General features: G+C 41.3%; 1 protein-coding gene across 1 annotated transcript in view; it reads left to right on the top strand.

Annotated features, from left to right (window-relative positions):
- Window positions 1–20,116, top strand: part of TTN (titin) — a 343,112-nt gene that overhangs the window by 124,308 nt on the left and 198,688 nt on the right. The window contains 25 exon segments of the mRNA XM_015413748.1: window positions 442–729; window positions 1,005–1,292; window positions 3,796–4,077; window positions 4,335–4,613; window positions 4,720–5,001; window positions 5,100–5,378; window positions 6,113–6,400; window positions 6,535–6,813; window positions 6,988–7,266; window positions 7,377–7,655; window positions 8,311–8,598; window positions 8,827–9,114; window positions 10,061–10,351; window positions 11,463–11,750; window positions 12,445–12,537; window positions 12,659–12,941; window positions 14,564–14,747; window positions 16,098–16,187; window positions 16,304–16,571; window positions 16,663–16,923; window positions 18,237–18,446; window positions 18,543–18,620; window positions 18,740–18,766; window positions 19,562–19,609; window positions 19,800–19,805. Of these exon segments, the coding sequence (XP_015269234.1) occupies window positions 442–729; window positions 1,005–1,292; window positions 3,796–4,077; window positions 4,335–4,613; window positions 4,720–5,001; window positions 5,100–5,378; window positions 6,113–6,400; window positions 6,535–6,813; window positions 6,988–7,266; window positions 7,377–7,655; window positions 8,311–8,598; window positions 8,827–9,114; window positions 10,061–10,351; window positions 11,463–11,750; window positions 12,445–12,537; window positions 12,659–12,941; window positions 14,564–14,747; window positions 16,098–16,187; window positions 16,304–16,571; window positions 16,663–16,923; window positions 18,237–18,446; window positions 18,543–18,620; window positions 18,740–18,766; window positions 19,562–19,609; window positions 19,800–19,805 (5,526 nt within the window).

Raw genomic sequence — 20,116 nt, 5'->3', positions numbered from 1 at the left:
GAGAACATTGTCCATGCATAGAGGATTTTTATTGGGCTCAATAACCACCTGTTTTCCTTGGTCCCTATATGTACCCTCAGACATGCATGCAGACTCTGTATGAAGACTTTATGAGCTATAGAAATATCAGTAAAAATCTCCAATGCTATTGTCCAGCCATCCTTCTCCATGCTTTGGAAATTACTCATGACCTGAACATGAGTAAATTGCATTGGTCAGGGGAGGGGGCTAGAAGGTAATATGAGTCATGCATGGCCCTCCCATTTTTTCTATGCTCCTGCATGCGCCCATGTGCATAGGGAAGGGGGAGGGAAATCCCAAGTCAAATGAGGATCTTTCACATGCAGGCACTGCCCCTACAGTCCAAATGCAAGATGCCCTCCTATATCCTTTTATGAATCTCGTATAAATTATTATAGGCTACAATTTCTTTTTTTGCAGACCGTAAACTTCCACCCTCATTTACGAGAAAGCTGAAAGATCTTCAGGAGACTGTTGGTTCTCCAGTCACTTTTGATTGCCGAATAACTGGCTCCGAACCTATCGAAGTGTCTTGGTATAAGGATGGGGTGTTGCTTAGTGGAGACGAAAACATTCAGATCACCTTCTTAAATAACGTAGCGACTCTTCAGATCTTGCAGACCAATGCGGGTCACAGCGGCCAGTACACTTGCTCCGCTCACAACGCTATTGGAAAAGCTTCTTCGGCTGCCAAGCTCCAACTCACAGGTTTGTACTAAATTTAACCTCTGTGTACATTGCTTTGGTTTCATTGGAAAGGACAGATCGGGGGTGTCTGTGAGAACATTTGAGACAGGGCCTTTTGAAGGGCTTGCATCAACAAGAACTGCATTTAGTTTCAAGTGGGTAGCTGTGATGGTCTGCAACAGAAGAGCAAGATATGAGTCCAGTAGCACCTTAGGGACCAACGGGATTTTCATGATGTAAGCTTTCGAGAGTCAGAGCTCCCTTCATCATGTACCATCGTACATTTTCCTTTTTAGAACACCTGAAGCCTCCATTCTTTGATCTGAAGCCTTTGCCCCTCGATGTCGCTCTCGGGGAAAGTGGTTCTTTCAAGTGCCACGTCACGGGATCAGCGCCACTGAAAGTCACTTGGGCAAAAGATAACCGAGAGATCCGCCCCGGCGGCAATTACAAGATCACCGTGGTAGAAAACACCGCCACGCTTACAATTCTTAAAGTAGGTAAAGGGGATGCTGGACTGTACACCTGCTACGCAAGCAACGATGCTGGGAAGGATTCTTGTGCTGCTCAGCTGAGCTTCAAAGGTAATTTACAAAATTGCTGTTTTAGTTTGTTCTTTAGCTCCTCTTTTATAATGCAAAAAAATGGGAGGGGAGAAGAATCTTCTGACATTTGAAGTGGAAACAGGGAATAGCATCAGTGTCCCTTCTAAGCTGAGTTAGCGTGAGCTAGCTCACAGTGTTTTAGCCTCTGCCTCACACATTTTTGCCTTAGCTCAGGAAGGATGGCTCCAGAGCAAACTAATTTATGCAGTAGCCAAATCTCTCGCTCACAACTTTAATGCCAGTAGCTCGCAAAGTAGAATTTTTGCTCACAAGACTCCACAGCTTAGAGGGAGCATTGATTAGCATCCCTGAACAGCATTAGTAGCTGATAAAAATCTTTTTGGGATTTTTATATGAAGTTATTTTGATGTGAAAATTAATACCATGCCATACTTTGCATTTGCTGCTTGCAAGATTGTTTAAATTTAGTAACGTGTGGGAATATATTAGGCCTTAAACGTGTCTGAATATAGAATGCCATTTTTTAATATGTGATACTTGAGTGGGGTATATTTTTAGGTGAAAATAATTGTGGGTAGCTTTCGCCAATGGATGTGTGACTGTGTAGTCCTATGCAGAGTTATACCCTTTTATGTCCATTGAAGTCAGTGGGCTTAGAAGGGTATAACTGTTTAGGATTGCACTGTAAAACTGTAGAAATTTGAACTCCAGAATAAGAAAAGAGCTGGACTGAAGTGATAAGAGAAAAGATAGTTTAGTTTAGTATTGTAACAGAATTGTAAAGTTCCCTATTTTTTAACAGGTGGTACAAGCATGTTTTGAGGAGATTTTCGTATGAAATCAGTCCAGAGAAAAGGAGATTGAGGGGGGACATGATTGCTCTCTTTAAGTATTTGAAGGGCTGTCACTTAGAGGAGGGCAGGAGCTGTTCCTGTTGGCACAGAGGACAGGACTCACCATAATGAGTTTAAATTACAGGCAGAAAGATACCAGCTAGATATCAGGGAAAGTTTTTTTACAGTAAGAGTTTTCAGCAGTGGAATTGGCTGCCTAGAGAAGTGGTGGGCTCCCCCTCTCTGGAAATCTACAAGCAGTGGCTGGTTGATCCTGCACTGAAGAGTGGGTTGGTCTAGATGCCCTGTATGGCCCCTTCCAGCTCTATGATTCTATGATTCTATATTTTAGGAGTACAGTTTGTCGTCCTGTAATGCAGTTGCCAGGGGCACAAAAATCTTGCCAGAAAAAAAGTTGGCAATTCTAAGCACAGGATACTAGGCTAGATTAGAAGCAATCAGTATAAAAACCCTTCCCAAAAGAAAGAAAAAAGGAAGGTCACTTGAACCAAATAAAGACACGGAGGGAAAGTAGCTGGGCATTTTCTTCACTTTGCTTTCCCTGGCAAGCATAGGCTCACATTCTTTTTTTTCCCTTTCCATGTTTTAGATTGTGTAGTTGCAGGTCTGGGAGGGGAAGCAGAGCAGTTGGTCACATTTTAGATTGTGTAGTTGTAGGTCTGGGAGGGGAAGCAGAGCAGTTGGCATTAGCACTGTGTTGTACACAAACAGTACAGCACCCATAACCTTCTGCCTGCCACTGGTTGTTCTAGGAGCAGGGGAGGAGCATAGGAACAGAAGGGGGCAAATATTACTGCAACAGTGGACATGATTGTGGAACTCCTTCTACTTCCTTTTTCCTTGGCTTCTACGGGAACCTGAGTGAAGGAAGGATATTCAGGGTGGAAAATGGGGTGCAGGGAGGGAGGGAATGCTAAACAGGATGGGTTATCGCTCTAGACGATTTGCAAAACTGAATGTAATTCTGTTACTATATTATTCAAACTTGTGTAATGCATGTGATAGAGATGATGTGTAAGGACTGGGTTGGTTAAACCCAATAAATAAATAAATGATGCCTAATAAAGGGTTTTAGATTTTGTTCTTGTTTGGGGGGCAGAGGGAAGACCTTTGTACTATCTTGTGTGCTTTTATTTTCTACTGATACGAAATACACAAGTAGCCAGAGCAATTAGGGTTGCCAGTCTCCGGGTGGTAGCTGTAGATATCTCAGGGTTACAGTTGGTCTCCAGGTTACAGAGATCAGGGCCCCTGGAGGAAATGTTTGCTTTGGAAAGTGGGCTGAGTGACATTATATCCCACCGAGACCCTTCCCCAAACCCCAACCTCAAAATATCCAGGAAATTCCCAACCCAAAGCTTTTGAGCCAGGCTATGCTTGAATTACACAGTTGTGCTTGAATTACACAGAAGTCAAATGGCGCTTTAAAGACTAAGAAGTTTATTTCAGCACGTCAGAGTTCACTTCTTCAGATATGCTTGAGTACTTCACGGATTTATCTTGTGAAGAATATGGTAGATCTCTGATCCTGACAGAAAACAAATCTCTTTCCCAGCCTACTTGTGATAGTTATTACAGATGCCTCAAATTCTTGAGATCTTGAATACTAACATAACCGTTGATCTTTATCTCATGAAAGCTTCTCTTGGTTTTTTCCCCCCCACTAGAACCACCAAGGTTTATTAAGAAGTTAGACTCCTCCAGAGTTATAAAAGAACATGACTCGACTAGATACGAATGCAAGATAGGTGGTTCTCCTGAAATTAATGTTGTGTGGTACAAAGGCGACACACAAATTCATCCCAGTAACAAATACAATATGTCCTTCGTTGACAATGTGGCAGTCATTGAAATGAACAATCTGAGCATTGAAGACAGTGGAGACTATACATGTGAAGCCCAGAATTCAGCGGGTAGTGCCAACAGCAGTACTTCATTGAAAGTGAAAGGTCAGAACCCATTCTTTTTTTAAAAAGATAAATCTCCACCCTGACGTTCGGGGGCTTGCTCTCCTTCATGAAATGGGCCAATTACATTTTCCATTAAAAGATAACCGTGGCTCCGGCTGGTTTGTTTGCCTTGAGAACTTCCTATTACATGTATTTGTTCTCTTGTTCTATTGCATAACATTAAAAATGGGCGTATTCTTTTCCTTCTAGCATCAGCCCTTTAAATATAATGAGAATTTAAACCTCCTCTTTTATAGCTGCTCCTGTTTTCCGCAAAAGGCCCCACCCGGTGGAAACTCTGCGAGGCTTTGACGTTCACCTTGAATGTGAGCTCCAAGGCACCCCTCCTTTCCAAATTTCATGGTATAAAGACAAAAGAGAGATTAGGAGTAGCAAGAAGTACAAGATTTTGTCTGAAAATTACCTGGCTAGCATTCACATTCTCAACGTTGATGCGGCTGACATTGGTGAATACCACTGCAAAGCAGTCAACGATGTGGGAAGTGATACCTGCCTTTGCTCTGTGTTACTGAAAGGTTTGTTTTAAAAAAGTCTTTCCATAATCAGTCTTCCTCAGTAGTTCTATATTTCACCTTCCTTCTCTTATGCATTCCGTATGTTCGTTCCATTTTCTTTCATTAGCACCCCCCAAATTTGTGAAAAAACTTAATGATGTCAGTGCTGTGGTTGGGGAGCCGGCAGAACTGCAAGCCACAGTAGAAGGTTCTGAGCCAATTTCCGTTCTGTGGCTGAAGGACAAAGGCGAAATCATCAGAGAAAGTGAAAATCTTTGGATGGCATATTCAGACAAAGTCGCGATTCTTCAGATTTCAAATGTAGAACCCGCCAATACCGGGAAATATACCTGCCAGATTAAAAATGATGCTGGAAGCCAGGAATGTTTTGCTACTTTATCAGTTCTAGGTTGGTAAAAAAAACAAATGACATGTCATAGAATAATATATCTCTTATTAAATTATCCCAATTTGCCAATGTGACCACAATTTTGCGTCTTATTCCAGAGCCAGCAGCTATCATAGAGAAGCCAGGACCAATGCAAGTCACAGCTGGAGATTCTTGTACTTTAGAGTGCACAGTAGCCGGAACACCAGAGCTCACGGCTCGGTGGTTCAAGAACGGAAATGAGCTTTCTACTGACCATAAATACAAAATCACTTTCTTCAACAAAGTATCTGGCCTTAAGATTCTAAACGCAGGAGTAGAGGACAGTGGAGAGTATACGTTTGAGGTGAAAAACAGCGTTGGCCAAAGCAGTTGCACTGCTTCTGTACAGGTTTCAGGTTAGTTTGTTAATCTGAAGAGGGGAATATCAATTCCAAATTTCTTCTACATCTTTATATAGTTTGGTAAATTTCAAAATCTTGTTTGGTATGCTACAAAGAACCCATGGGTCATGTCATCCTGGAAAATTCTCTGGAATATTTACATGCCAGAAGAGTAATATGTGGCGATTATGTATGAATCTTTCTGCATAAATTTTCACCCAAGTAATGCAATATCTTTGCTTTGTCGCTTGTAACACTTGCACTGTGAAGAACAACTTTCTAAATCAGAAGTGAACGCATTCCTCTTTTCAAAGCCTTGAAGACTCAATAGATGTTCTTCTGCCAAGTCATATCCTGACAAAAAAATGATACTATTGCTACTGTGAGCCAGTTTGGTGCAGTGGTTAAGTGCGCGGACTCTAATCTGGGAGAACCGGGTTTGATTCCCCACTCCTCCACTTACACCTGCTGATGTGACCTTGGGTCAGTCACAAGCTCTGGCGCAGCTGTCCTTGAAAAAAGGGCAGTTTCTGTCAGAGCTCTCTCAGCCCCACCCACCTCACAGGGTGTCTGTTGTGGGGAGGGGAAGGGAAAGGAGTTTGTAAGCCGCTCTGAGGCTCCCTTGGGTAGTGAAGGGCGGGGTATAAATCCAATCTCTCCTCTTCTTCTTCTCTTCTTAAACACTTGGAAGTCTATGACTCAGGAAAGTGCCCGTGTTATAACGTTTATCTTTATTTTATGCTCCTCAGATCGCATTATACCTCCTTCATTTACAAAGACACTGAAAGAAACACATGGTCTTGTTGGTTCATCTACTGTGCTAGAGTGCAAAGTCATTGGATCACCACCCATCTCTGTTTTCTGGTTCCATGATGGACAAGAGATCACTAGTGGTGAAAAGTATCAGGCCACCCTTACAGATAACACATGTTCTTTGAGAGTGAACGCTCTCCAAGAGTCAGATGTAGGAAATTATTCTTGCACCGCCACTAATGTAGCTGGATCTGATGAATGTGATGCATATTTAATAGTCCGAGGTAAATATTGAAAATGACGTGCCAATTTAAAAAAATTCAGACTCTTGATATTCTTTCTTTCTTTTTTCTTTTTTTGTAAATCCAGCCATCTTAATACAGAAATATATAATCATCCTCTTTTCGTCTGTGCCTAGAACCTCCATCTTTTGTGAAGAAGCCTGAACCTTTGCAAGTTTTATCTGGGGCCAATATAACATTGACAAGTATTATTAAAGGAACACCTCCATTTGATGTGAAATGGTTTAGGGGTAGTGTTGAACTAGTCCCAGGACACAGATGTAACATCTCCCTGGAAGAATCAGTTGCCGAACTGGAGCTGTTTGATGTCCACCCAGTCCAAAGTGGAGACTATACCTGCATTGTTAGCAATGATGCTGGCAAAATTTCTTGTGCAACTCATGTCTATGTCAAAGGTTTGTTATTCTCTCTCTCTCTCTCTCTCTCTCTCTCTCTCTCTCTCTCTCTCTCTCTCTCTCTCTCTCTCTCTCTCTCTCAGCTTTGTATCTTTAATACAGGGTAAGAAATCACCCATGTACCTTAGAAAACTTTCTTTAATTTTTTTTTTACTCTTACATTATCTTTGATAGAACCAGCCAAATTTGTGAAGAAGTTGAATGACTTGAATGTTGAGAAAGGAAAGCAGTTAACCCTGGAATGCACATATACAGGCACACCTCCCATTAGAGTTTCTTGGAAGAAAAATGGTGTCAGTGTATCTCAATCAGAAAAATATAATATTACCACAACAGAAACATCTGCCATACTGGAGATCTCTAACAGCAAAAATGATGACGCTGGACTGTATTCTTGCTATATAGAAAACGATTCAGGACAAGACAATTCTCAGGCTACAGTCTCAGTATTAGGTTTGTAGCCTACTGAAAATTACCTCTAAGAGAAATCTTAATAACGGATGTCCAATTTGTAGGGACAGGTGATTTGGTTTTGTAACGAAGTCTGTGTGTTTATTCTTCAGAACCACCCTATTTTGTGAAAAATCTGGAGCCTATCCAGGTGACAGTTGGCGATTCTGCATCCTTACAGTGCCAGATTGCTGGAACACAGGAAATCATTGTCTCATGGTACAAAGGAGACACAAAACTAAGAGCAACCCCTACCACTAAAATGCACTTTAAAAACCAAGTTGCCACTTTGGTGTTCAACCAGGTGGATAGTAACGACAGCGGGGAGTATATCTGCAAAGCAGGAAATAGTGTTGGAGAAGCATCATCTTCAGCACTACTGAGTGTTCAAGGTGAATATTGCAATAAGCTTTCAAAGGGATGGTTATTATTTTTTTCAAAATGTATTGTGCTGAAATCAGGTCTTATTTGGGAAACATCACATCTTATAAGTTGCTCTTTAATGGAACTGCTCGACAGAGAATTTCCATAGCCTTAATACAAGCAAGATGAGATGCTGTGATAAAATACTGTGTAACACAACTGTGCCATCTAGCTGAAGAGGGAGGTTCTCCATAAAGGCAGTTTGTGCTGCCGGGCTTCAGTCATGCCTTCCCATCTTGAATGATCAAGCATTAAGCTACACTTTAAAAAAAACAAACCCATCTTCTGTGTTGCCCTCTGTTTATCTGATGGGAATTGCTGGAAAACACTTCTGAAGGCAATGACCACAACCCAGCTAAAGTTGTAACAAGTTTGTCACAACTAACTTAAATGTCATTAAATTCAATGGGAGTTTGTCATGACTGGCTGCCACTGGATTAGGGACATGCTTTACGTATCTTCAACAGTTTTATCTCTGTCAGGACTCGGGAGACTTATATACGAAAGATCTTTTTAATGTGATCTGAAGAGAAACCAGAGTATAGGAGTCTTATGAAGTGAATTAGGCTACAACCGGATCATTAAAAAATGATCTTTCATTGTACAATGTTTGCTTCCTTGCAGAGCGTAAGCTTCCTCCTTCGTTCCCCCGAAAATTAAGAGATATTCACGAAACGGTTGGCTTACCCGTTACCTTCGACTGTGGCATTACTGGCTCTGAGCCTATTGAAGTAACTTGGTCTAAAAATGGCACACAGATAAGAGATGGCTATAATGTGCAAACATCATTCTTAAATAATCTTGCGACACTTCAGATCTCCCAAACTGACATGAGTCTTGCTGGACAATATACGTGCACAGCCTCCAATGCAATCGGAACTGCTTCTTCCAGTGCCAGACTAATCCTTACAGGTTAGTCAGACATTAAGCATACACTTGCCCCCAATGTTATCAACTGATATTTCATGGCATATTGCTAATTACATCCCAATTCGATGCCCACTCCATGGGCATCCTTTGATTTGGGCTTGGTCCACATGTTTTCATGTGATTTCATTTGCTGTAAGTCTTATGTATAATAACTCGTATTCTGTAAGATCTACCCAATTACCCATTGCCTCTAATTTTTCCAAACTTTAGAAGGGAAGACTCCTCCATTCTTTGACATCCCAATTGCTCCTGTGGATGCAGTTGCTGGTGACAGCGCTGACTTTGAATGCCACATTTCTGGAACGCGCCCGATTAAGGTTACATGGTCAAAAGATAACCGAGAATTGCGAACTGGAGGGAACATCCAGATCAGTTTTGTGGAAAATATAGCCCATTTGACAATTCTGAAAGTTGACAGAGGAGACTCTGGAAAATATTCATGTAGTGCTAGTAATGAAGTTGGAAAAGAGTCCTGCACAGCTCAACTTAATATTAAAGGTATTGGATGTTTCATATGCAGGATAAGAACTAGATTTTGTGATTTGTAGACATATTTTTGGGAAACAGGCATTCAGCCCATTGGGATTTGTTGGAAGACACTTCCAGGTGCACGGCAGGCTTTCTGGACCTGAGCTACAATTATAATGCATTACACTGGAGAATGTTAACCCGTATATTTTGTAAATATACACCAGGAGAAATCTAATATAGTATGAGCAAATATTTAGGACACAAGGAAACAATTGTTGAAAAAGTGACAAAAGTATATATATTCTTGCATTTACCCCTTGCGAACTTTTACAGTGTTTATATCTTTCTTCATGTACTAACCCCCCCCCAATTTATTATTTAAAAAATGGTGTTGTAAAAAAAGAACAGTAGAATTATAACTAAGCTGTAAATTTTCCTCAGCCCTGAACAAACTGATCAGCTTTGTATGTTATGTTTGGTGTAGTGGTTAAGTGTGCGGACTCTAATCTGGGAGAACCGGGTTTGATTCCCCACTCCTCCACTTGCACCTGCTGATGTGACCTTGGGTCAGTCGCAAGCTCTGGCACAGCTGTCCTTGAAAAAGAGCAGTTTGTGTCAGAGCTCTCTCAGCCCCACCCACCTCACAGGGTGTCTGTTGTGGGGAGGGGAAGGGAGAGGAGTTTGTAAGCCGCTCTGAGACACCTTTGGGTAGTGAAGGGCGGGGTATGAATCCAATCTCTTCTCCTTCTTCTTTTACCTCACAGGGTGTCTGTTGTGAGGAGGGGAATGGAAAGGAGTTTGTAAGCCCCTCTGAGACACCTTTGGGTAGTGAATCCAATCTCTTCCTCTTTTTCTTCTTCTATGTTGAGAAAAATCATGAGAGATTACAGCCTGTAATATTCAGTTCTTTCTTGCAAAATGGCACTGTAAAAAATCTTTTCAAATCTTGAGATTGCTCTTCCTTTCTGAACAGAACGACAGATTCCACCTTCTTTCACCAAAAAACTGTCTGAAGTGGTAGAAGAAACAGAAGGGAACACATTTAAACTTGAGGGTCGTGTTTCCGGTTCGCAGCCTCTGACTGTCGCCTGGTTCCGAAATAACCAAGAGATGTATGAAAGCCCTAATTGTGAAATTTCATTCCAAAACAATGTACTTCTTCTTCACATTAAGAATGCAAGACAAAATGATGCAGGTTTATATACCTGCAAGGTGTCCAATGAGGCTGGGAGTGCACTGTGTACGTCTTCTGTTGCGATCAAAGGTTAGTTCATTTCACAGTCTCCTGCTTCATGGTGTCATCTTTTCTTTTTCATTTTATAAGTTGTCAGCATTGTCCATTCACATCTAATCGAGTTCTGTACTTGCATATGTAAAAGAGGTTCCATTCATTTTAATTACAGTTCCATGTTTTGGGATTAAATTAGATTTTCATGTTATCTATTGGTACTGCCAGTTGGAGTCAGATTGCAAAGCTACATATAGAAAATTATACTACTAATAAAAAAACTATCTTCATTATCTGGGGTTTTTGTTATTAAAATGATCCGCTCTTAACTAACATCTTCAATAATGCAAGTTTATACCTCTTGCAAGAGTCTAGAGCACTATTCATTGCTGCAACCAGAAAATTTGCAGATATTTTTCTTTGTTTTGAGCTTCTGAAAGCATTATAAAATCTCTTAATCTTTTTTTTTAATGCTCTTTATTGTTCATTCGCAATGCTTATTTTCTGTGGGGGGCCATTCCCTCAGTTCTTCTTAACCTACTGTTTGATGCTTTCAGTCACGAACAGAAATGTTTTTTTTTTAAAAAAAAAAAAGCTTGAAAGCATATCCACTGAGGATCACTTCAAGTACTTACTGCTCATGCATGCATGATTGTCGTTTGTGCCACTCCAAACCTGGATTGTATTCTTTTCCCCACATGGAATTGCTGTCCATGTAGGCATTTTACAAATTGTGAAATTGCCTGTGGTTTAGCAATATCATATCAAGAGCATTTAATACAAGATTTATTGGTGCTAACACTGCCAGTTAGAAAGCCTCAGCAGGCAGTAGACAGAACACCAATTTGGGAGGCTAGCATGGAGCAGGCTGGCAATATAGTCTTAATGCAGCTAATACTTTCAAAAGTTCTTCTATTCTTTCTGTTTTCATGCAAAGTAAGAACATTACATATTGATCTAAAAGCCTGCACATTTTACCATTACATTCTGGTACAGTGAATTATAGAAGACTTTCTTTTCCCTTAACTCCAGTTTTTCTATACAGGTAATGTACCAGGACAATAGAAAGTCTCTGTTAGTCTATATTGCATAATATTGCTCTTATGTGTCCCTGGAGAAAAATTCTTACCTAACTTCTTTACTTCAGAACCTAAGAAGCCACCAGTGTTTGATCAACCTCTTAAACCAGTGACAATAGATGAAGGCAAAATCTTGCAACTCAGTTGCCATGTCCAGGGATCACAGCCCATCAAAATCCAGTGGCTCAAGGCTGGGAAAGAACTGAGATCATCTGATAAATGCAGTCCTAGCTTTGCTAATGGAATTGCCCTTTTGGAAGTCCAGGCTGTTACTAAAATGGATTCTGGAGAGTATGTGTGCAAAGCTTCAAATGTGGCTGGAAGTGATACTTGCAAGTCAAAAGTGACGATTAAAGGTACTGTGAAACCAAATGCCTGGAGAATTTAACGGTAGTGCAAAACTGCTGTATTAGTCCATTCAACTTCTGTAGTAAACTAGGAGTAACTAGTGGTGGCTTCACCCATGTATTGACATGGTTTATTTTTGCTGACTTGAATTAGCACGACATGCCATGATCAGTGTTCCCTCTAAGCTGAGTTAGTGTGAGCTAGCTCACGGTTTTTTAGCTTCCGGCTCACACGTTTTTGTCTTAGCTCAGGAAGGAGGGCTCCAGAGGAAACTAATTGATGCAGCAGCCAAATCGCTCACTCACAGCTTGAATGCCAGTGGCTCACCAAGTAGAATTTTGGCTCGCAAGACTGCACAGCTTAGAGGGAACATTGGCCATGATTTGCAAATCTACGTATATCACAGCATAGTATTGTCTGAAGACACCACATTACCACAAAGTGTTTGCTTAAACAGCCTTAAACTGATGTAAGCTAATCAACTGATATTGAGTGTTCTGTATTACTTGATATGGTCTGATAAAAATACAACACTTTTTATGCTCCCTAATAAAATGAGTTCATATGAAATGAGTCTAATAATAAGCAGGACGGTAGATGCAGCCAATCAAGACTATTATATCTATGTTTTGGCCAGTGACTGTTTCCTTTATCACAGTCACTTCCTGCCCCCAAATTTAATGCATACAATTGATTTTCCAGAAAAACCTGCAGCTGCCCCAGTGGCTAAGAAAGCACCAGTGGATGGAAAGCTTTTCTTCGTTTCAGAGCCTCAAAGTATCACCGTTATCGAAAGTAAGCCCAGCTTCCCCCCCCCAAAAAAAGTTCCTTGTGTGTGTTACATTTGACATAAGATGGTGACCTCTTTTCCTTCAACCTCTGACCACTGTTTTCTACACTAAATTTTCTTCACCAGAATCCACAGCAACATTTATTGCTAAAGTTGGTGGTGATCCAATCCCCAACGTGAAATGGATGAAAGGAAAATGGAGGCAGCTAAACCAGGGAGGTCGTATTACTATCCAGCAGAGAGGAGAGGAAGCCAAGCTGGAAATAAAAGATGCAACAAAAACTGATTCTGGGCACTACAGATGCGTGGCTTTTAACCAACATGGTGAAATTGAAAGTAATGTCAACTTGCAGGTTGAGGAGAGAAGGCAAGAGGTCATTGAAGGGGATCTTAGAGCAAAACTGAAGAAGTAAGTATTGGAACTTTCCCACAAGAGAAATAGAGAAGAAGTTTAAAATAAAACTTAATACCTAGACTACAAAATGTCCCCCAGGCTGCAGTCCTAACCACACTTATTAGTGAGAAGTTCTTGTTGAGTTGAATCATATACCTCTGGCAGAGATCATCTTCCTCCATTGGAAGAATTCTTTCTCAGTTAAGGGAAAGGAGTGCTAGGATCCAATCCTCTGAATTTGATGTGAGATAAACATAGGCCACTTCATTTTTGTCCCTCTTTTGTCCTTATTGATTTGGGTCCCATCCCCCCCTTTCCTCATGTGTTTTGCTCCCTCTGGGACTACTAGAGAGAGGAAAACAAATTGGGGGGATGACGACCGTGAAGCAATAGGGAAAACCGAGTGACAAGAATGACAATGCGGAAGTGGCCATAGTTAGGATCATGGTGGATACTACTTAACACTCTATTCATACTGCCGGGCTTTTTGTGTAATCTGCCTTGAGTCTCGATGAGAAAGGCAGACTACAAATGAAGCAAATAAATAAATAAATTTTCAAGTCAGCCTGATAATATATTTGTATCAAGATGCTGATTGAGTGATCGTGTAACATTTGGCAGCCTTCTCTGTGTTGCGGGCAGCTAGAATTTATTTTCAGTTATCATGAACGGGTAACCTTGGTGGTGGTGGGAAGTGCTGGCAAGTCACGACTGGCTTGTGGGAGCCCTGTCGGGTTTTCAAGGCAAGAGACGTTCAGAGGTGGTTTGCCACTTCCTGCCTCTGCACAGCAACCCGAGACTTCCTTGGTGGTCCCCCATCCAAATACTAACCAGGGCTGACTCTGCTTAGCTGCCGAGATCTGACGAGATCAGGCTAGCCTGGGCCAGATCAGGGCTAACCTTACCCTATTGCTAATGCTGAGGATCCCAACATCATCACTTAGAAATATAAATAACATAAATATCCTGCAACAATATAAAACCTTGTGTTACATTGATGAATCGAGGAAAGATGCCTAGGCTCCAGGTGGGTGACTTCCTAGCACACTTTACTGACACCCTCCACAGTGCAAATACATCCCAGCAAGATTGTCTCTGGACATTCTGTTTTAATGCCACGCACACCACAGGTGTTATTTAAAACTTTTTTTAGATGATTAGGGAAATCAGGGGGGATGCTGTTAAATTATAATTTATTAATTCCCATGTTATTACATGAAGTATTTAGAGAAAGGCTTGGGCCCCACGTAAGCATTCCACTTGCAAAAGGGAAGGATTTGCAACGATTTCCCCCATCCTACTGCAAACCACCACTTCACTCAACATGCTATTATTGGGCTTCACCGACCCCCTAAGGACAGGTTTCCAGAGGGTACAGCAGGCTGAAACAGGAGGGAGAAAACTGACCCAAATAATTCTTCCCTTCTCCCCTTAGAAGTGTCTTCCACTGGCAGAAAGCTTAGGCGGAATCCAGTCCTCTGTAAAAACTTCACAAAGCACTCTTTCACTTTTGAAAATATTTTTAATTTATCCAGATAAGAATTCCTAGGAACTTGCATGCAAATTCAACCAAAGCTTCCAAACGGAGGGGGGGAAAGGCAGTACTTCTTTAACAAATAAGTTGTCTATTCCAACAGGACTCCTACCAAAAAGAAGGAAGGTGAGGAAGAAAAAGCCATAGATATCATGGAACTTCTTAAAAATGTAGATCCTAAAGAATATGAGAAATATGCTCGTATGTATGGAATTACTGATTTCCGAGGCCTCCTTCAAGCCTTTGAATTGCTGAAACAAGAACAGGAAGCAGAGAGTCATAGACTGGTAACTACTGGTTCCATAATTGGGTTTTCACTATTGCTTTAGAGTGGCTTTTAAAATATGTTCTGTATTATGCTGAAGCAAATGCATTTTTGGAGTGTTGTCTAAAGCACTTATATTCTAATTTGAAACTTGGATGTTAACCTTGACTTTCAGTAGATCCCAATCCTGGGGTAGTTTCTTCTCAGCATTAAATAGTGAACCCTTTTGGCTCATTACCAATATCTAGCTATTCCAGGACACATCGCACATGCTAAACAAATTTTATCCAATGTTCTTTCCCCAAAGGATGTAATCACAGACCCAGGCATAAAATATATATATTAAGAATTTGTCTTTTGGGATACTAAAGAGAGAATTGAGCAATCTTGTTATTTTTATGTGGCCACTTTCTGTTACCCTTTGATAATACTTGGGCTGAGTTCAGACTGGCAGTTTGAAGCACGAGGCAGTCGTGGCAAAAAAAGACCCGGAACAAGTTGTATTTCCGGTCACACTGCACTGACTGACGCAGGAGCATACCGGGAGGAGCCACAAGGGAGCGTTCGCACCGTTGGCCCAGAGGCGCTGCTGTAAGTGGCTTTTTCTCACTTCGGCACACGTCCAAGAAGTGGGATCAGTGCTCTCTCCAGGGTTTGCTACCACTTTCACCTGGACCGATTTCTCACTAGAGCTGCGCCGCTGTTGCGCTGCCCTTTGCCCCGTTTTTATTGGTCAATTTCACACCTGAAGCCGCGCGGCCGCATTTTGACCCGCGGCTTCGCCCAATTTTCTCCTAGGTTTCATGATTCTCAAAAAACAGGATCACAAAACCGTTGGGGGAAGCGGGCAAAGCCGCAGGTCAAAATGCGGCCGCGCGGCTTCAGGTGTGAAATTGACCAATAAAAACGGGGCAAAGGGCAGCGCAACAGCGGCGCAGCTCTAGTGAGAAATTGGTCATAGTATTTTTTTAAACTCGGGAGGGAAGCGTTACAAGACGGGTTGAGTAGGGCTGGGGAACACCTGACAGACATGCCTGTGTGAACGGCCCCTCTAATCCATTTGTAAAACGTTTCTGAAACGTGCCTATATTGGGCCAAACTGCCAGTCTGAACTCGCCCTTGGAGTTTCAGGAGTAGAACTGAGCCGTATTGCCAGTAATGAAAGCCAGATTAGCAGTGGGCAAGCTAAATTATCAGTGCCAACCTAAATAGAGTTGCGCCCTTCTAAGCCAATTGAAGGACATGCAGTTAGAATGTTGTAACTCTGTTTAGGATGACACTGTTAGTCATGTAAGTAGGATTGTTGGTGTGGTGAGTACATGAAAAGATTAAAAAATTATCTAATGCTGCATCACGGTCTTTGTTTCAACAGGAGATTGAGGTAACAGAACGGTCTAGAAGGGAAGAACAAGAGTTTGATGAACTTGTATCGTTCATTCAGCAAAGACTCACACAGACAGAGGTAGTTAATGCAATACATTTTTAGAACTAATGCCATGTCTTGACATTACTACAATGTTATCAGATGGCAGAATCTGTGCTTTGAAATAATTGATCCACATCAATAATATTTTGCAGCCCGTTACTCTGATCAGAGATATTGAAAACCAGACGGTATTAACAGATGAAGATGCTGTATTTGAATGTGAGATTAAGATAAATTATCCAGAAATCAAGCTTTCCTGGTACAAAGGCACAGAAAAATTGGACGCTAGCAACAAATATGAAATAAAAATTGATGGTGACCGGCACATACTTAAAATCAAGAATTGTCAGCTTGAAGAGCAGGGAAATTTCAGAATCGTCTGTGGACCGCATATTGCCAGTGCCAAGCTTACTGTCATTGGTAAGTGCAAAACTTGTGTATAAAGTAGCTTATGTTTTGATGCTGCCTTTATTTGGTTTCTTCTAAAATTTGTACTTTAACCTGCTTGCAGAACCTGCAATTGAACGACCTCTGCGTGATACTGCCCTCAAAGAAGGCTACATGTGCTCTTTCGTTTGTCAGTTCTCTGTCCCAAATGCAAAATCCCAGTGGTTGAGAAATGGAAGGGCCATTAAAATAGGAGGTAGATATTCAACAGAAGTCTCAGAGAAGGTGCACAGGCTCATAATCAAGGATGTAAGGACGGAAGACCAGGGGCGTTATACCTGCAGGTTTGACTACCTAGAAACATCTGCAGAACTAACGATTGAAGGTTTGTATACAGACTCATTTCTTTTACTTCACAAATAGGAAGGTACACAGAGATCTTTACTTATAAACCAAAAGGCAAAGGGAAGAACAATGAAAGAAAATGCTCTGATAGAAGCAAACTCTGGTCTAACATCTTTTTCTATGATATCTCTTGAATACCATGAAACGCTTCTTACTTTATTCTTTGTGTTTCAACATTCTTTCAAAATTCTTTTAACTGGTCTTTACCTACGATGAGCAGTTCCTCGTTATTTTGCTTCTTCATTCAGCATTCTTACGAAGAGACGTTCTCTTTAATCGCAGTACTTTTCTGTACCAGTTATCTTAATGGGCTCCTCTTGAAGCTAATATAAAACTTTGCACCAACTGTCTTATGTTTTGAATCTATTTTCTAGTAGATGATGGCGCTTTCTGTGCTAAACACATACTGCGCAGATCCTTCTTAGTTTTGTCCCATTTTCCGTATTTTGACATTGGAAAGAAAATCAACACTCAGCTTCCCGCTCTCCCCTTCTCCCCCAGCTAATTAGCAACATCAACTGAATGCTTGGTCTTTTGTGTTCTATTGGCTTTCTCTGGGGTTGCTGCCGATCTTAGGAATGTCTTTGCAGGGCGAGAGCAAAGTTGTGCTGAGACAAATGTAGGCCGCTCTGTATCATTTCCCTGCTTTTAGGGACTACAGTTTGTGCCATCTGATGCTGCAGAAGGCAATGCAACGTGGCTGGAAGAAGAAACAAAGCTGCTTTGTAACACTGAATCAACTATAGAGCAAACTTTTTTTAAAAAAAATGCTGTTTTGTGAAAACCAGGAAGTTGTCTATTCCCTTTCTTAAATATGGATTCAGACACCACTGGAGGCTTAGTTTGTGTACCACCTGGGATTGATACGTCTATTTGGAAAGCATTTTATTCAGCTTCTTAGTAGATGAGCTCATTATCCAAAAGTTATTTTCTTCATATTTGTTTATTCTTTTTTTTTTTAACTTTTGGACAGATTCATGTATATATACAAAGTTTTATATAAGCAAGAAAAATACATAATGCGGTACAGTGGTCAGGGTGTGTTGGACTAAAATCTGGGAATCCCAGGTTTGAATCTCCACTCTCCATGGAAGTTTACTGGGTGACCTTGGGCCAGTCACTCTCTTGCAGCGCATCCTATCTCAGAGCAGAATTGTTATGAGGACAAAATGGAGGAGGGAAGAATGATGTCATGAGTGACTCTGGATGCCCATTGGGGAGAAAATCAGAATATAAATAAATAAATGGTGTAAGAGGATAATTATTGTCTTTTTTCATTTGTTTTAAAAACAGCTGAACCTATTCAGTTCACAAAGACCATTCAGAACATAGTGGTGAGTGAATACCAGTCTGCAACCTTTGAGTGTGAGGTATCTTTCGACGATGCAGTGGTCACATGGTATAAAGGCAAAATGGAACTGAGAGAGAGTCATAAGTACAGCTTTAGAAGCGAGGGCCGTTGCCATTATATGACCATCCACAATGTTACAGCAGATGATGAAGGTAACGCTGAAGAATTTTCGTTGCTTCTGCTCTTGCTGATGATTTGGTATACCATATGAAAAATGACACAATACCAAATTGCCTTTTTGTTTTCAGGTGTGTATTCTGTAATTGCTCGTCTTGAGCCAAGAGGTGAAGCAAGAAGTACGGCTGAACTGTACCTGACAACTAAAGGTCCGTAAGGCTTATTTTTTTCCTTTTTTAAAAAAATAATAATAATGCCGTAACATGTAAAAACTGAAATAAATGTGTTTAAAATCAAATAAAATTTTAATTTCATCTATTTCTTGCAGAGATCAAGCTGGAAGTAAAGCCTCCAGGTAAAGGGAAAATATTAGGAACGCAAACTTTATTTTTGAATTCAAACAGGAATGCAGATGGCCTTGCATGTGTTCTTAAAGCACACAAGCATGGGATTTTTCCTTCCAACTGCAACCCCTTGGACTGCATTTGTTAGCGTTCTGGGCATCCCTGACCTTCAGGCATGATCCAGGGGGAGGGGTCAAAGTACCGAAGTGGCTTTTGTGTATATCTGTGCCAAAATGAGTGGGAAACTCCAGTGTACAGAAGCCTACTGATGGCTCCCTGGTTCCCTGTATTAATACTATAATTGAATTGAATGAGGATAGTCTGTCTGCTGTTTAATGCCATGAACAGCACAAGAAAAATATCTGTATTGCCCTGACCTGGATAGCCCAGGCAAGCCCGATCTCATCAGATCTCCGAAGCTAAGCAGGGCCGACCCTGACAAGTACTTGGATGGGAGACCTCCAAGGAATACCAGGGCCGTGAGGCAGGGCCGTTGCCTCCAAGCCCCTCTAGGGGTTGCCATAAATCAGCCATGACTTCCAGACATGCACAAACACACACACAATACCAGAAAGAAAAACATCTGTACTTAGGGTTTTTGAGCATCAGGCTGAGCTGGTAAAGTTACACACTAAACAAAGTTTCCCTGGAATGACAAAATGAATTATCCAGCCACCTAAAGCAGAAGGTGTTAGCTGTCTGGAGTTCACCTTTCCAGGACAAGCTGTAATTTATATTATATATCATAAAACCAGGTCAGAAAGCATAATATGATCATTCCTTTCTTAATACCCTTGTCTTTTCAGACATTCCAGATGCTAGAGTTGCAGTTCCAGTAGAAGTTCCAGTTGAAGGTAAGATTCACATTGATGCAGAGTTAAGGCTGGCCAGAAAGAGATGTTGTGCCATATTAATGAACATAAGAACATAAGAGAAGCCATTGTTGGATCAGGCCAATGACCCATCCAGTCCAACACTCTGTCACACAGTGGCCAAAAATACCAGGTGCCATCAGAAAGTCCAGCGGTGGGGTCAGGACACTAGAAGCCCTCCCACTGTTGCCCCCCCCCAGAGCATCACTTCTTACCCCAGACTGAGAGTTCCTATCTATACCTTGTGACTAATAGCCACCGATGGACCTCTGTTCCATATGTTTATCCAATTCCCTCTTGAAGATGTCCATGCTTGTAGCCGCCACCACCTCCTGTGGCAGTGAATTCCATGTGTTAATCACTCTTTGGGTGAAGAAATACTTCCTTTTATCTGTTCTAACCCGACTGCTCAGCAATTCCATTGAGTGCCCACGAGTTCTTGTATTGTGAGAAAGGGAGAAAAGTACTTCTTTCTCTACCTGCTGTATC

The sequence above is a fragment of the Gekko japonicus genome, unplaced genomic scaffold (assembly GCF_001447785.1).
Source record: "Gekko japonicus isolate JY-2015 unplaced genomic scaffold, Gekko_japonicus_V1.1 scaffold743, whole genome shotgun sequence".
Taxonomy (NCBI): Eukaryota; Metazoa; Chordata; class Lepidosauria; order Squamata; family Gekkonidae; genus Gekko; species Gekko japonicus.
The sequence above is the reverse complement of the archived record's forward strand: the minus strand, read 5'-3'. Positions and strand labels throughout refer to the sequence as shown.